Below are 17,519 nucleotides of genomic sequence, written 5' to 3' on the forward strand. Positions count from 1 at the left end.
ACAACCCTATTAATGTGGTCATACCTTTCCTGTTTCTCAGCTCCATCCATATGGCCTCAGTAGACAAGCCCTCTAATCTGTCCTGCCGAAGCACTGTTGCAAAGCCTCCCCCCTCCACCCTTCATCCCTCTCCCTCTTATCACGTCTGAAACATCGGAACCCTGGAAAATTGAGCTGCCAGTCCTGCCCCTCCTGTAGCTAAGTTTCAGTAATGGCTATGATGTCGTAATTCCACGTGTCAATCCAGGTCCTCAGCTCGTCTGCCTTTCCCACAATACTCCTCACATTGAAATATACAACACCTCAGAAGATTATTACCACCACACACAATCTTACTATTTGTGACTTTGCATGAACTACTCACATCATTTATTTTTACCCCCATTCCACAATCTGCTCTGGCACTCTGGTTCCCATCCCCCTGCAAATCTAGTTTAAACCCTCCCCAATAACACTAGCAAACCTCCCTGCAAGTATATTGGTCCCCTTGTAGTTCAGGTGTAACCCGTCTCTCTTGTACAGGTCCCACCTGCCCCAGAAGAGGTCCCAATGATCTAGAAATCTGAAACCCTGCCCCCTACACCAGTTTCTCAGCCATGTATTCGTCTGCCAGAGCATCCTACTCTTACCCTCACTGGCACGTGGCACAGGCAGCAATCTGAGATTACTACCCTCGAGGTCCTGCTTTTCAACTTCCAACCAAGCTCTCTGTACTCATTCTTCAGGACCTCCTGACTCTTTCTACCTATGTCATTGGTACAGATGTGTACCACGACATCTGGCTGATCACCCTCCCACCTCAGAATGCTGTGTACGCAATCAGAGACATCCCTGACCCTGGCACCTGGGAGGCAACAAACCATCCAGGAGTCTCTGTCATGACCACAGAATCTCCCTGACTATGAAGTCCCCTATCACTACTGCTCTCCTCTTCTTCCTCCCTCCCTTCTGCACTGCAGAACCAGACTCAGTGCCAGAGATCCGGCTGCTGCAGCTTGTCCCAGGTAAACCATTCCCCGCCCCCCTCCCCCCCCCACCAACAGTATCCAAATCGGTATATCTGTTTTGGAGGGGAATGGTCACGGGGAACCCTGTACTACCTGCCCTTTCCCCTTCCCTCACCTGACGGTAATCCAATTACTTGTGCCCTGTTTCTTAGGTGTAACTACCTCCCAGAAGCTACTATCTATAAACTGTTCAGTCTCCCGAATGATCCGGAGGTCATCCAGCTCCTGCTCCAGTTCCCTAACGTGGTCTGTTAGGAGCTGCAGCTGGATGCACTTCTTGCAGGTATTGTTGTCAGGGACACCTGAGGTCTCCCTGACTTCCCACATCCTGCAAGAGGAGCATTCCAACATCCGGCTTGGCATATTCTCTAGTCTGAACAAAAAAAAAAGAAAATCAGAAACTTACTGGAACCTACCCTCGCCTCTGCCTGTTTCTCGCCGAAGCCTGATTGAGCCAAGGCCGTCCCACTCCGACTCAGTCCACTCCAACGATGGCCGCTGTATATGGCGGTCTTTCTTTTAAACCTTGGCGCGCTACGTCATGCGCCTACACAGTCTAGCCTCTTTACCCCGAGCTGTTAAAGAAAAACGACCTCTCCGCAATGCCTTCAGTCTTCCACTCTCAGCCTCTTGCTTCGATTGAAGAGACGGTTGAAAGTTTTTCTCTCCCTTTTAAACCTTGGCATGCTACGTTTGCACCTGTGCAGTCTAGCCTCTTTTTCCCGAGCTGTTAAAAGAAAAACAACCTTCTCTCTGCGGCATACCCTCTTCTCATTACCACCGCTGGTGAGAGGATACAGGAGTCTGAAGGCCTACACTCAATTCAGATTCAGATAATTGTCATTTAAAAACCACAAGTGCAATGCAGTTAAAAAATGAGACAACGTTCCTCCAGAAAGATATCAACAAAGCACATCACAAAATAGACTACACCAGAAAATCCACACAACGTTTGGCAATCCCCAGTCCAGAGTCTGGAGAGGCTGCTGCGTATTAATATTACGCTACCATCTTAGCGCGTTCTCTGGAAAGGAGCACCAAATCCACCAGACAAACAAGACCAAAAACTAAAGCTACAAGACCTGCACAAAACCATAAATGTTACAACAGTGCAAACAATACCATAATTTGATAAAAAACAGACTATGGGCATGGTAAAAATAGACCAAAGATGTTAAAAGACTCTAAGTTCGAAAGAAACCACCACACAGTTTTGACAAGTCCTCAGGGTCCTGATAGACTCGCCATCCCACGCCGGCGACGGAAGGGAATACCCCTGCTATGGACTTCTACTGTGCCGGCCAACTCAGCCTCGCAGGCGCAGCACACAATGAAAGCTCCGTCGAACCCAGCCTCGCAGACACAGCACACACTGAAGGCGACCTGACCGCAGCGGACTCTGAGTCCGTCGAACCTCCGAGCCTCCGACCATCCCCTCCGGCACAGCTTCTCCGAGCACCATTCTCTGCCAAGCATATTAAGACGCCCCCGCCAATGGCCATTGGCAACGCAACCCCGAGGACTGGGGACCTGTTCTTCTCAGCAGAGACCTGGACCTCACAGCTGCAGCAGCAGCAACGAATAAGGCCATCCTGGAGATTTCCAGATGTTCCTCCACGCTCCCACGTCTATTTTTCATTAGATTAGGATTGTGCAAGGCAGCCCGCTTAACGAATAACATATCAGCTCTGGAGTGGCCGCTGCAAGCTGCATCGCGCCGTCATCTTGAAATGAGATTAATGCTATAAAAACATCTTTTTCCTTTTAGCTATCAGATTTCTGGATGAGCCCATGACACAATCTCAATACAGTATTCCCTTTAACATGTACTTAGAAATTTTTAGTAATTTTGTCATTGCACTGTACTGTTGACACGAAACAACAAATTTCGAAACGAGAATGATACTAAACCTGATTCTGATTTTATAAACTGGTGTCTGTGCACATTTAATCACAAAGTTGCTCTTTGGTTTACCTATTCCTCTGTTAATGAGGTGAGGTGAGAATGATAGCCTTTGACATCAAGGCAGCATTTGACTAAGCATGGCATCAAGGTGCCCTGAATAAAATGGAGTCAATGGGAATTGGGGGAAAGCGCTCCACTGGTTGGAATCATACCTGACGCAAAGGAAGATGGTTGTGGTGGTTGAATGTCAATCATTTCATCCTCAGGACATCACTGCAGGAGTTCCTCAGGGAAGACTCCTAGGACCAACCATCTTCAGCTGCTACTTCAATGACCTTCCTTCCATCATAAAGTCAAAAGTGGGGATGTTCACAGACGATTGCACAATGTTCTGCACTATTCATGACTCCTCAGATAGTGAAGCAGTTCATACCCAAATGCAGCAGGCCTGAGATAATAACCAGGCTTGAGTTGACAAGTGACGAGTAAAATTCGAGCCAGGCAATGACCATCTCCAACAAGAGAGGCTCTAACCATCATCCCTTGACATTTAGTGGCATCGCCATCACTGAATCTCCTACTATCAACATCCTGGGGGTTACCGTTGACAGGAAACTGAAGTGATCTAGCCATATAAACACTGTGGCTACCAAAGCAGGTCAAAGACTAGGAATCCTGCAGGGTGTAACTCACCTCCTGACTCCCTAAAGCTTTAGTCCACCATCAACAAGGCTCAGCTCAGGAGTGTAATGGAATACTCAGCACTCACCTGGATGACAGTAGCTTCATCAGCAACTCAAGAAGCTTGACACCATCCAGTACAAGGCAGTCACTTGACTGGTACCCTTTCCACAAGCATCCAATCCCCCCCACCATCAAACAGTTGCAGCAGTGTGTACTATCTACAAGATGCACTGCAACAACACACCAAAGTTCCTAAGGCAGCACCTTCCAGTCCCACAACTACTCTAATCGAGAAGGACAAGAACAGCAGATACCTGGGAACACCACCAATTTGAAAACCCCCTCCAAGTCACTCACCATCCTCTTCTAGAAACATTCCCTCCCTACCGGCACTGTAGACCTTCCAATCTGATTAATTGAGGAATTCCACTACTACTGGTAATGTTCACTGAGCAGGATCTGTGAAGAACATGACCGATTCCCGTGACTAAGATGCTGCCTAAGATTCCAGCAGCATTCTACAGATGCTTGTAAGCCTAACGAATAGCACGTGTCCACTTCATTTCTGATCACAAAACCTGGGCTTTTGGGCTTGAGCTTAAAATTCTGGAGTTTGACTTAGATCGCTGTTATTTTGAAACCAAATTGAAACTTGCACTTCTGCATACAAAACTGAAAACTTGTGAAGGGAATGCTAAGTACATGGCCCTGGATATCAAGAAATTGGGAAACTTTTTATTTGTTTAGGATTAGTTTTATACGTGGTGTTGGATTAATGTGTTCTTCAGAAAAAGCAGATATTTAAAAAGAATATGTTCTACCAAACTTCCTCCAACTAGGATCTTCTCAATTTGAAATTATAGATGACAATGCTTGTTTGTGTAAACCAGTAAAGATTATTTTGTTCAAATATTTGACTGCTTTTGACAATAATTTTCAACCATCCATGCATTCTATAAATAATTAGAAACTATTTAGCAGATATAATCAACTCATAGTTAATATAGTTCACTGATTTGCTTAATTTACCTATACTTACAGTTACTCACATGATAGTTATCATCTTTCGTTGTACGGTGTTCGAATCAAGTTGTTTAATTTTCAGAATATTTGCAAGCCACTGGAATTTTTCAGAGTTGATGAACAATATTGGCTTCTGTACCTTTTCATGAATCTCATCTTCTAGAGGGAACATCCAAGTGTCTAATGCCACTCCACAACTGTGTATAGAAGAAAAGTGCAATGCAATTCAATTAATAAATACTCTTTGATGTACATATTTGGCAGTCATTTATAAAACAATTTAATGTTAAATAGCTATTTGTCACTAGATACCTCTTTTGATCAACTGATCAATCAAGGTATCTCTTCTAACCAACTGAAAGAAATTAAATTATTTTATGGAGCAACTCAGATGGAAGAGATAGGCCATTCCTTGGTTAAAACTCATCACTTAGTAATTCTCTTACTGCACTTTCATTGTATATGATAACTTCCTCTTATTAGATTCTGACTACTTCATGTAAAATAAATCATTAACTTCTACTTATATTCGTTGATAAACTAGTCATAATTAAAATAGGCTAGAAGTAGAGAGCACAAAAATAAAGCAGTTTACGTTGAATCTAATGAAAGCTATTGGGTCACAACTGGAGTATTTCTTCCAGTTTTTGCTTTGGGAAGGATGTCAAAGTTCAAAGTAGATTTATTAACAAAGTACATACATGTCAGCACATATTACCCTGAGATTCATTCTCTGGCATGCATTCAAAGTAAATGCAATAAAACCCAGTATAGTCAAGAAAAAACTCATACAAGATGGACAAACAACCAAGGTGTAAAAGGAAACAACCAAGGTGCAAATACAATAAGAAAATAAACAAAATAATAATAATAATAATAATAATAATAATAATAATAATAAATAAGCCATAATTATCAAGAACATGAGATGAAGAGTCCTTTAAGAGAGTCCAGAGGCTGTGGAAACAGTTTAGTATTGGGTGAGTGAAATTATCCCTTCTAGTTCCTGATGGTTGAGAGATAATAACTGTTCCTAAGCCTAGGGGGTGTGGTTCCTGAGACTCTAGCACCTCTCCTGATGTCAATAGTGAAAAGAGAGCATGGCCTAGGGTGGGGGTGGGGGTGTGTGGTCCTTGATGATGGATGCTGCTTTCTGCAATAGCTGTCTTTGTAGATGTGCTCAATGCTGGGGAAGGCTCTTCCTGTGATGGACAGGGCTGTGTCCATAGCTTTTTGCAGGCTTCTCTGTTCAAGGGCACTGGTGTTTCATTCCTGGCCATGATGCAAGTAGTCAGTATATTCTTCACCACACATGTTAAAGTCTGTCAAAGTTTTAATGACATGCTGAATCTTCACAAATTTTTAAGATAGTAGAGGTGCTGCCATGTTTTCTTTGTAATGGCACTTACGTGCTGTACTCAGGACAAATCCTCTGAAATGATAACTCCGAGAAATTTAAAGTTGCTGACCCTCTCCACTTCAGATCCATAGATGAGGACGGGCTCATGGTGCAGGAGAAAATTTGAGAGATATACAAGATCTTAGTAGGTATATTTTGATTGACTAGACAAACTGTTCCATTAGTAGATGATCAAGGGCCAGGGACAGAGATTTATAGTGATGAATAAAGAAAGATACTGGATATTTGTTTTTAAATTGACAGTGGTTATGAGCTGGAACTCAATTACTTCAAGGTTGGTGAAAACAGTCAAGGAGGGTAAAGTATAACATACTCAAGAGAAAATAATTTGTAGAGCTATGGAAATAGTTCAGGGGAATGAAACTGGCTGGATTTCTTAACAAAAAGTCAAGAGTAATGTGATGCTCTGAATGGTCTGCTTTTATGTTAGAACATAGAAACATGTATTAATGTATAATGAAACTCCTTATCCTTCACCTTCAACCTTTGCTATCTTTAATTAAACTACATGTTTCCCTTGGTTTACTCACTTCCCATTTTCTGTGGAATTATTCATGTTGGTCTCTTTGCTTATTTTATAATCCAAATAAATATGTCTATTGATGTAAATTTATATGCCATTAATGTGTCATGGAGTTCCACCATGCAGACAATGCCGGTATGTGTACACACTCCAAGACAGTGTTAAATGTCATTGCTGATACCTTTAATAAAGCACTTGAAAGAATGCATTAAACATATGGAGAGAAAAGTCCTCTCTCAACCTGCTTCTGCAGCGCAAGACTCTTCACAGTGAAGATTCTTTCCATTTTAGCAACTACTTCTCAGTGAAGGCGAATATCAATGATGAAATTCAGCAGTGCCTCCTGTCCACCATCACAGACCAAGGAAAAGAATGTTCAAAGACTAGGATCTCAAACTTGGCAGACTAAGCTCAGTCTGCCAAGCATCAGTGATCACTACCCATGGTACGTGCCTCAAAGCACTTAAAATAAATAATAACAAGCCTCTTTTGGCAAACGTTTCAAGTTCACTAACATATATTTGTCTATCATCAGAGTCCTCTCCCAAATGACTACCTCCAGTATGATACCAAGCTGTAATGACCAGACTCTATTATTCACCTACCAGACTGCCAATGCAAGCATTCCACTGCAAGATATTTCCTAGAGTCAGAGAGAATGCTTCCCATCCTGTCCAGTACCACCTGGAAAATAATGCCTCATATGCTAAGATGCTGTTTATCAACTTCAACATGGCATTTACTACATAATCTCTCAGGAGCTGGTGGGTGAACTGTCCTTGTTGGATGTCAGCACCTTTCTTTGTAATTGGATCTTGGACTTTTTGACAGAAAGACCCCAGTCAGTATGCGATGACAGCAACAACTCTAGCTCCATCACACTGAGCACCGGTGACCCTAGGGCCGTGTGCTCAGTCTGCTGCTGTTCACGGTGCTGATGCACGACTAAACTGCTAGATCCATTTCAAACCAAATTCATCAAGTTTGCTGATGACACAAGAGTGGCTGGCTCATCAACGATGATGAGGTGGCGTACAGAGAGCAGGTGGAGCAGTTTGGTAGAATGGTGGGAGTGCAACAACTTGAGTCTCAACGTGGACAAGACTAAAGAGATGATTGTGAACTTTAGGAAGGTGCAGGCTGACCACTTCTCACTGCACATAAACGACTCCACTGTTGAGAGAGTTGGGAAGACCAAGTTTCTGGGAGTGCAAATAATGGAGGATCTCACCTGGTCCCTCAACACCACCTGCAGTCAAGAAAGCACAGCAGCATCTCCACTTCCTGAGGAGACTGAGGCAAGTGAGGCACACCCCCCTCCCATTCTAACCAATTTTTATAGGAGCACCACTGTGTCCTGACCAGCTCCATCACCACCTGTTACAGAAATTGCAAGGCATTTCACCACGAGACCCTGCAAAGGATTACGAGCTCTACTAGAGAATCATCGGGGTCTCTCTTCTACCTAATCTGAGATATTTATTGGGTGTGCTAGGTACACAGGACCCTTAACATTGACAATGATCCTTCCCATCCGTACAACAATCTCTTTGACCTCCCCCACCCCCCCACCATCAGGCAGGTGGTACTACAGCATCAGGGCAAGGATGGGAAACAGTTACTTCCTCAGGTTGTGAGTTTACTAAACTTCCTGCCATCACCCAGGTCCTATCACTTATGAAGTGCCAGTTGCGTTTTACTGTTTACTTTTTAATTTATGTTGTAACTGCACCTTATTATTTATAAATGTATTTGTGGTAATATTTCTTTATGCATCGTGCGTGAGTTATATGCACTATGTTGTGCACCTTGGGCCGGAGGAATGCTGTTTCAGTTGGCGGTATTCTTATATACGGTTGAATGACAATAAACAACTCCTTCAATTCTTAGTTTTTGACCACTCAAATGGTGAGGAAACTTCCAGGAAGGACACATCATCACTCTCTACAACGGAAACACATGGATGGCAAGAGCATAGAGTGGAAGAAGTGCATGACATTGCATACAATTTACCCATCTCCCCATCCAATACTGACCTACCCCAACTGAGGCAGAATTGTGGACCCTGCATGGAGTTTAGTAGCCACCTCAGAACCTACAGCACAGTAACAAGCACTTCTGGCCCAACGAGCCTGCACGAGATCAATTAAGCTACTAATCCGTACATCTTTTGGAAACCAGAGCACTCAGGGGAAACTCACACGGTCGGGAAGGATGTACACACTCCTTACCGACAGCCGCGAACTGAACCTGGGTTGTTGGCATTGCACTAACCACTGGAGTCTGGGGCAATTTAACAGCTCTTGATCACTATCATTTTTTCAAGAATGAGAAGATTGATAAGTGAATCTAAGTGAGTGCTAATTGGCTCAATTTGTAAAGTAGAGGAATTAAGATGTGAGCATTCTGTATTATTATTCGTATGGAACAGCAACATTAGAGACCTGCAGTGACAAAACAGAAACTATTTTCAGTTCCTTGTTAGAGGAACAGCACCTAAAGTAATAAACTGGTTGTCCGCATGGTGTGTTGGAGAATTATCAAGTCCAGCACTAGACTTGCAGCTTAAAGCAACAGGACAGGCGTGCCAGAGACTGCAATGAATTTATGTATATTCTGTAATACATTATTATTCAAATGGAACACTATTATCAGACATCTGTGGTGACAAAGCAGGGACTATTTTCAGTTCCTCGTTAGAGGAATTGCAACTAAAGTAATAGAGTGGTGGGCTGCATGGTGTGTTGGAGAAGTATCATGTCCACCACGAGACTTGCAGCATTAAGTGTGGAAGGGTCTGCCAGAGACAGCAATGGAAATAATTAACACACACAAAATGCTGGTGGAACGCAGCAGGCCAGGCAGCATCTATAGAAAGAAGCACAATCGACGTTTCGGGCAGAGACCTGATGAAGGGTCTCGGCCCGAACCGTCGACAGCGCTTCTCCTTATAGATGCTATCTGGCCTGCTGCGTTCCACCAGCATTTTGTGTGTTTTGCTTGAATTTCCAGCATCTGCAGATGTCCTCGTGTTTGTAATGGAAATAATTAGTCTGCCCTTTTCCTTTAAAAAGGCTTTTGTCAAGCACCTTAATAGTAATGCCAGTGGTTGGTCAAGGTTAATTGACATAATTGTCAATAACTATAATTCTTTTTCCCCTCCATATTCTTTGCTTTGCATATTTCTATTCATTTTGCTTCCTTCGTCTGGGTCCAACGATCTCATCACAATAACTGATTGATGCTTGGTGAACTTGGTCTCATAGGTTGATGAAGATGATTTTAGGAGACAGGAGTTACACCAGATGTGAACATCCTGAAGAGTAAAGATAACAACTGAGTAAGGATAAAAATCATATGAACGTTACACACATTTATTTTCTGAAAGTTATCATTTATTTCTCAGGCACATTTACACCATCTTAAATCATTGGGACTTTCGGGGAGATACCTTAATAGTTATTGCCTGAAAATATTAATCCTATTTCCTTCTCACTAAAGATAGTACTTGAACTGCTTGGTGATTTTTCCTTCATTCCAGCCTTCTAACATCTATAACATGTGTTTTGAGGAAATCTACATATACAAGAAGTAGAACCTGTTGTATTTTTTAAAGATACTCAAGATATGATGATTTCACTATCATATACAATGTTTAAAAGTGCTGAATATACTTCTTCTAGCTAGAAGTTGTAGATTCTGAGAATGGTCTTGCCTTTAAATGTTGACTTATTTATTCCTCTCCATAGATGCTGCCTGACCTGCTGAGTTCCTCTACCATTTTCTGTGACAACATGTAATACTAAAGTTCAAAGTAAAATTGATTATCAGACTACCCACACGTCACTAAGCACAACCCTGAGGTTCTTTTTCTGTGGACGTACTTAGAAAAAGAATCACAGGGTTGTAAGTGGTGACATGTAATCTTAGTATGTTAAAATGAAATGAGGGAAGTTTTGCTTTTAAATGAATAAATCAATCATAGGCATAATTAGAGCATTCTTGTTTACATCAGGTTACTGATGCATTCTCATTTACTAAACAAAAAAATTCTATAAAATGAATAAGAAAATTATAGGTTAAGCATTGGGCATTTTAGTTTCTATAAATTTTATAAAGCATAGCCATAGCACAAATTAACATGGAGATCTGTGCTCAGTTTTTTGCACTCTTCTACAAATAATTTTCACTGTGTACTGTCTCCAATTCAATGAGACTTACCCAAACCGAAGCTCCTTGCTAAGTGATTCAACAACTGTAGCACCACCAAATGAGTGGCCCATAATAGCTACCTTACACAGATCAAGGCAATCCTACAAAAAAAGTAGGACAATGTTAAAGCAGAATAATTATTACATTTTACTTTGAAATAACCAATATTTTTTTTGAATTGACCTTATTTTGAATCTGTATATTTATAATCTATGGACAAAACACGCAATTTAGTCTAATTTCTCAGCTGTTATATAGGTGAGGGTAAAAAGGAACTTCTTTTTTACAGGACATGAGCCAACTCCTATTACTGGTTCACATTGTTTTAAATGTTGAATTAATCTATCGTTTTCGTATCTTAGAAGCCTAGAAGAGGGCAACTGTCGAACCTTACTAATCTCTGCAGCTCTGAGAGCTTTTTTTCCCAACCTAACAATGTGTTTGAACCAAAAGTACCATGCTTAGACTTTATCTTGCTCTTTCTCAGATCATATTTTACTAGCTCTCGACAGATATTTCAAAATTATTACTAGTCCACATGAATATGAATTGAAAGGTAATTTCATATGAACTTGAGATAATAAAGTGTGCATTTTTAACTAAAAGTATAATTTAATGTTTTTTTTTAGCATACTGCTGGTTCTTGATGTTTCTCCTATTTACCAAATCTAAAAATGTGACAGTGGAGTTTGTTTGCAGATCACAGGGGGAAGTGGAGAGAGTAGAACAAAGTTATTGGGCAAGGGAATAATCATGAGATATTCTAGTGCAAAATGACTAGCAGCAGCCAAGAGGGGAGTAACGGCAGGAATCAGCAAGTTGGTTCAAAATAAATTCCCAACTGTATGGGAACAAGCGAATATTCAGCAACACTCTGCAATGAGACTGTTGAACAATGAGGCGTGAAAGAAAATAAATTTGTCTGTCCAGGAAAATATATCTGGGTAGATGTGGTACAGAGAACAAGTGTACTGAAATCATACAATCAATTTTGAATGGTGAAAATCAACCTGCTCTCAAACCTTCAAGGCTGATCTTACCAACCCTAATTGCATTCCTGCCTACTAACGGTAACCTGTCATCTTGCTATCCAACTCTGCCTTAAAAATATTAAAATAACACATCATAAACACAGGAGATGCTATAGATGCTGGAAATGCAAGTTATCCAAAGATGTAGTCTCACAAATGCTCTATGTAATCGAATCCTTCAGCCCAGAAAGTTGTGTCGAGCATGTCCCTACTTTAGAAATTACTAGGCTTACCCATAGCTCTCTATTTTTCTAAGCTTCATGTACCTATCCAAAAGTCTCTTAAAAGACCCTATTGTATCCACCTCCACCACCATTACCGGCAGCCCATTCCATGCATTCACCACTCTCTGAGTAAAATATTTACCCCTGACATCTCCTCAGTACCTCCACCCCAGCACCTTAAACCTGCGTCCTCTCACGTTAGCCATTTCAGCCCTGGGAAAAAGCCTCTGACTATCCACATGATCAATGCCTCTCATCATCTTATACACCTCTATCAGGTCACCTCTCATCCTCCGTTGCTCCAAGTAGAAAAGGCCGAGTTCACTCAACCTATTTTCATAAGGCATGCTCCCCAATCCAGGCAACATCCTTGTAAATCTCCTCTGCACCCTTTCTATGGCTTCCACATCCTTCCTGTAGTGAGGCAACCAGAACTGAGCACAGTACTCCAAGTGGGGCCCAACCATGGTCCTATATAGCTGCAACATTATCTCTCGGCTCCTAAATTCAATTCCAAGATTCATGAAGGCCAATTACACCATATGCCTTCTTAACTACAGAGTCAACCTGTGCAGCTGCTTTGAGTGTCCTATGGAATCGGACTCCAAGATCCCTCTCATCCTCCACACAACCAAGAGTCTTGCCATTAATACTATATTCTGCCATCATATTTAACCTACCAAAATGAACCACTTCACACTTATCTGGGTTGAACTCCATCTGCCACTTCTCAGCCCAGTTTTATATCCTATCAATGTCCCGTTGTAACCTCTGACAGCCCTCCACACTATCCACAACACCTCCAGCCTTTGTGTCATCAGCAAACTTACTAACCCATCCCTCCACTTCCTCATCCAGGTCAATTATAAAAATCATGAAGAGTGAGGGTCCCAGAACAGATCCCTGAGGCACCGCACTGGTCACTGACCTCCATGCAAAATATGACCCACCTACAACCACTCTTTGCCTTCTGTTGGCAAGCCAGTTCTGAATCCACAAAGCAATATCCCCTTGGATCCCATGCCTCCTTACTTTCTCAATAAGCCTTTCATGAGGTACCTTATCAAATGCCTTGCTGAAATCCATATACACTACATCTACTGTTCTTCCTTCATCAATGTGTTTAGTCACATTCTCAAAAAATTCAATCAGGCTCATGAGGCACGACCTGCCTTTGACAAAGCCATGCTGACTATTCCTAATCATATTATACCTCTCCAAATGTTCATAAATCCTGCCTCTCAGGATCTTCTCCATCAACTTACCAACCACTGAAGTATGAATCACTGGTCTATAATTTCCTAGGCTATTTCTACTCCCTTTCTTGAATAAAGGAACATCAAATGCAATCCTCCAACCCTCTGGAACCTCTCCCTTCCCCATTGATGATGCAAAGATTATCGCCAGTGGCTCAGCAATCTCCTCCCTCACCTCCCACAGTAGCCTGGGATACATTTCATCTGGTCCCAGTGACATATCCAACGATGTTTTCCAGCACATCCTCTTTCTTAATATCTACATGCTCATGCTTTTCAGTCTGCTACACGTCAGCACTACAATCACCAAGATCCTTTTCCATAGTGAATACTGAAGTAAAGAATTCATTAAGTACCTCTGCTATTTCCTCTGGTTCCAAACACACTTTCCCACTGTCACACTTGATAGGTCCTGTTCTTTCATGTCTTATCTTCTTGCTCTTCACGTACTTGTAGAATGCCTTGGGGTTTTCCTTAATCTTGCCTGCTAAGGCTTTCTCATGGCTCCTTCTGGCTCTCCTAATTTCATTTTTAAGCTCCTTCCTGTTAGCCTTATAATCTTCTAGATCTCTAACATTACCTAGCTCTCTGAACCTTTTGTAAGCTTTTCTTATCTTCTTGACAGGATTTATTACAGCCTTTGTACTCCACAATTCCTGTACCTTACCATAACTTCCCTGTTTCATTGTAACGTACCTTTGCAGAACTCCACACAAATATCCCCTGAACATTTGCCACATTTCTTCTGTACTTTTCCCTGAGAACATCTGTTTCCAATTTAAGCTTCCAATTTTCTGCCTGATAGCCTCATAACTCCCCTTACTCCAACTAAATGCTTTTCTAACTTGTCTGTTCCTATTTCTCTCCAAAGCTATTGTAAAGGAGATCGAATTGTGATCACTACTTCCAAAATGCTCTCCCATTTAGAGATCTGACATCTGACCAGGTTTTTTCCCAATACCAAATCAAGCACTGCCTCTCCTCTTGTAGGCTATGTCAAGAAACCTTCCTGAACTCACCTAACAAACTCCACCCCATCTAAACCCCTTGCTCTAGGGAGATGCCAATCGATATTTGGGAAATTAAAATCTCCCATCACGACAACTCTGTTATTATTACACCTTTTGAGGATCTGTTTCCCTATCTGATCTTCGATATCCCTGTTACTATTGGGTGGCCTATAAAAAACACCCAGTGAGGTTATTGACCCCATCCTGTTCCTAACCTCCACCCACAGGGACTCCACAGACAACCCCTCCATGACTTCCTCCTTTTTCTTCAGCCGTGACACTATCTCTGATCAACAGTGCCACACCCCACCTCTTTTGCTTCCCTCCCTGTCCTTTCTGAAACATCTAAAACCCGGCACTTGAAGTAACCATCCCTGTCCCTGAGCCATCCAAGTCTCTGTAATGGCCACCACATCATAGCTCCAAGTACTGATCCACGCTCTAAGCTCATCCATTTTGCTTACAATACTCCTTGTGTTAAAATAGACACATCTCAAACCATCCGTCTGAGCGCATCCCTTCTCTATCACCTGCCCATATCCCTCACAGACTGTCTCCAAAGCTTTCTCTATTTGTGAGCCAACTGTCTCTTCCCGTCTCTTAAGTTCAGTTCCCACTCTCCAATAATTCTAGTTTAAACTCTCCCTTGTAGCCTTAGCAAACCTCCCCGCCAGGATATTCGTCCCCTTGGGGTTCAAGTGAAAGCTATCTTTTTTGTACAGGTCACACCTGTCCGAATGATTCAGAAATCTGACTCCCTGCCCCCTGCTCCAATCCCTCAGCCACACATTTATCCTCCACCTCATTCTATTCCTATTCTCACTGTCACGTGGCACAGGCAGTAGTCCCGAGAGTACTGCCTTTGCAGTCCTGCTTCTCAACTTCCTTGAGAGTTCCTTCTCAACTCCCTGTAGTCTTTTTTCAAGACCTCTTCCCTTTTCCTACCTATGTCATTGGTACCAATATATACCATGACCTCTGGCTGTTCTCCCTCACACTGCAGGATATCTTGGATGCAATCTGAAACGTCCCGGATCCTAGCACCTAGGAGGCAAACTACCATCCGAGTTTCTTTCCTGCGTCCACAGAATCGTCTGTCTGACCCCCTAACTATAGAGTCTATACTATAGTAATTTTCTCACATAATACTCTATTTGCCAGACCCTTGCTCACTCAGCTAATCAATATTCCATTGTCTTTTTGTTATCTTCATAACCTAATACATATCTTCATGTTATTAGCAAGTTCAACAACAACTTTGTACTTCCATGCAAATCATTAAAGTTTAATTCCCACGTTACATCTTGCCAACATGTAGAAGACTAACTGATGTTTATTATTTTCTGCAACTTGTAATTTCTTTATTAGTCTGAATGTGTGGTATTTTAAGTATTATTTTGTATGAACAATAAATATTGTAAAAATACTGCTAAGTGAAAAATGACAGAAGATGGCAGAGCTGCCTTAATGGGACAAATTCTGCTGCTATCTCTTATGGCAAAAGAAGCAAATACTATGCTCTTGTGGTTTAACTAAAAAAAATGATGGAAATATTCATCAGTTCAGCCAGTCTCTGGGATTGATGAACCATTTTCAGAATTGTGAAATAAAAATAGAAAATGCTAGAAACATTCAGAGATCAGGCTGCATCTGTGGAAAGAGAAACAGAATCAATGCTTCAGGTTTAGTAACCATCTAATGAAATATTAACTGTTTCTCCCTCCACGACTGAGTATTGAAAGTATTTTCTGTTGTTAGCCTTCTGGCATCAATATTTTATTTTGATATTCTTCTTTAGAACTCACGGCTTTCTGGGTTAGGGAAAGTTGCACTGAAGTGTTCTTTGGAAATGTTATGAATTTAAATAGTAAATTTCAAAAGCTTCAGCTCAAAGTACACAGGCAAAATAGTTTTAAGTCTGCATGTTTTCAGAATTTTCCAGTCATTGGCGAGTTGACAAGTGGAATTTATTATTTAACTTGCAGAGTTTGTCTGATGGATTTTGTGGAATGAGAATGGGTGCTCTGGAATTTCGAGGTAATAGGATCTGTGCAGTATTAACTGCCCTACAGGGCTGAGTGTTCCGTTTGTGTGCTGATATATAATGTCAATATAATGAGTTTGTGGGCCTATTTGAACACTGTGGAAAAAAATGTCTTCTTTCTGCAACTGAGCAGTTCTGCTATTTTAATGTACAGTGACATTGGAAGGGATGGAACTACATACAGACCAGATTGGGTAAGGTCAATGAGTTCCTTTCTCTAAAGTGTAGACATGATCCAAGATGAGACTCGACATCATAATGATTTGAATTATTTTTTAAAACTGACATCAAATTCTTGAAGTACTTTGGTGGAACTCCAACACATATTTGTTATATTTATCAATACTATGAACTGGCCATACCTTCATTTTAGTGAAATCAAAGTCTAGTGGGAATACATTATGGACAGATTTCCCCTTATTTATGTCAGTAAGCAGATTTAAGGCCCTGGTACATTCTTCTGCTCGCTGCTGTACCTGAAAATAACAAACAAATAAAGAGAAAAGCAGTTTTTAAATTGTTGCAGACCATTAAAAAAAGTTATCAAGTGAAGCAGGAAAACCCATGATGATGAAATAGCCAATGATTAACCTAATTCAAGCTATCATTTACTGAATGGAACTATCGAGTTAAAGTGGTTAAACCTAATGAAAGGCACAGCTATATGTTTTGACTTCAGAAGTTATCCTATTTTTCATTAGTCACCCGATGATACCGAATAAATGTCAGTTTTTGACAAAACACACAATAGTCAACAACATTAGAGAGTTAGAGAGGGAAGTAAATTAATCCTCAACATCTATACTTCTTGCACAGTACCTTAAAATGGTGGGTCTAATTAGATCACTATAACAGTAGCAGATGAATTTCAGGTCTCAGAAAACAGTATTCCAAAGCACCTCGTAAATTTGTGAGTGCTAAGTGCAATATGCCCCTGTTGAGTTTCATAGAAGTTGGGGATGTACAATCCCCTTCTGGCCAGGATGGCACCTGTGTACAATGCTCCTATGGTAAATGCTTTCAGATCAGACCATTAACCTATTTATTTCACTTCTTTTGTGTCACTTGTGTCTGTTTTTTGCCTTGAATGTGAGTCTGGAACTGTTGGAGACTGTGATTTGCAGTTTAAAGATACTGGGTGATCCAGCAATTTGCAGTCTCCAGGAGGATTTTGGGAGT

The 17,519-nt window shown here is 41.4% G+C and overlaps 1 protein-coding gene across 21 annotated transcripts in view; it reads right to left on the reverse strand.

The window, feature by feature from the left end:
• Positions 1–17,519, reverse strand: part of pla2g7 (phospholipase A2, group VII (platelet-activating factor acetylhydrolase, plasma)) — a 75,725-nt gene that overhangs the window by 11,832 nt on the left and 46,374 nt on the right. For 20 of the 21 annotated variants that reach the window (XM_059981834.1, XM_059981855.1, XM_059981853.1 and 17 more), the window contains 3 exons: positions 16,703–16,816; positions 10,785–10,876; positions 4,647–4,817 (listed from right to left, as the gene is read on the reverse strand). In XM_059981834.1, coding sequence (XP_059837817.1) covers positions 4,647–4,817; positions 10,785–10,876; positions 16,703–16,816 — 377 coding nt within the window. Of the gene's footprint in view, positions 1–4,636; positions 4,818–10,784; positions 10,877–16,702; positions 16,817–17,519 lie in introns of all 21 variants that reach the window. The other variant, XM_059981856.1, reaches the window with a different exon arrangement.

The sequence above is a fragment of the Hypanus sabinus genome, chromosome 10 (assembly GCF_030144855.1).
Source record: "Hypanus sabinus isolate sHypSab1 chromosome 10, sHypSab1.hap1, whole genome shotgun sequence".
In the NCBI taxonomy this organism is placed as follows: Eukaryota; Metazoa; Chordata; class Chondrichthyes; order Myliobatiformes; family Dasyatidae; genus Hypanus; species Hypanus sabinus.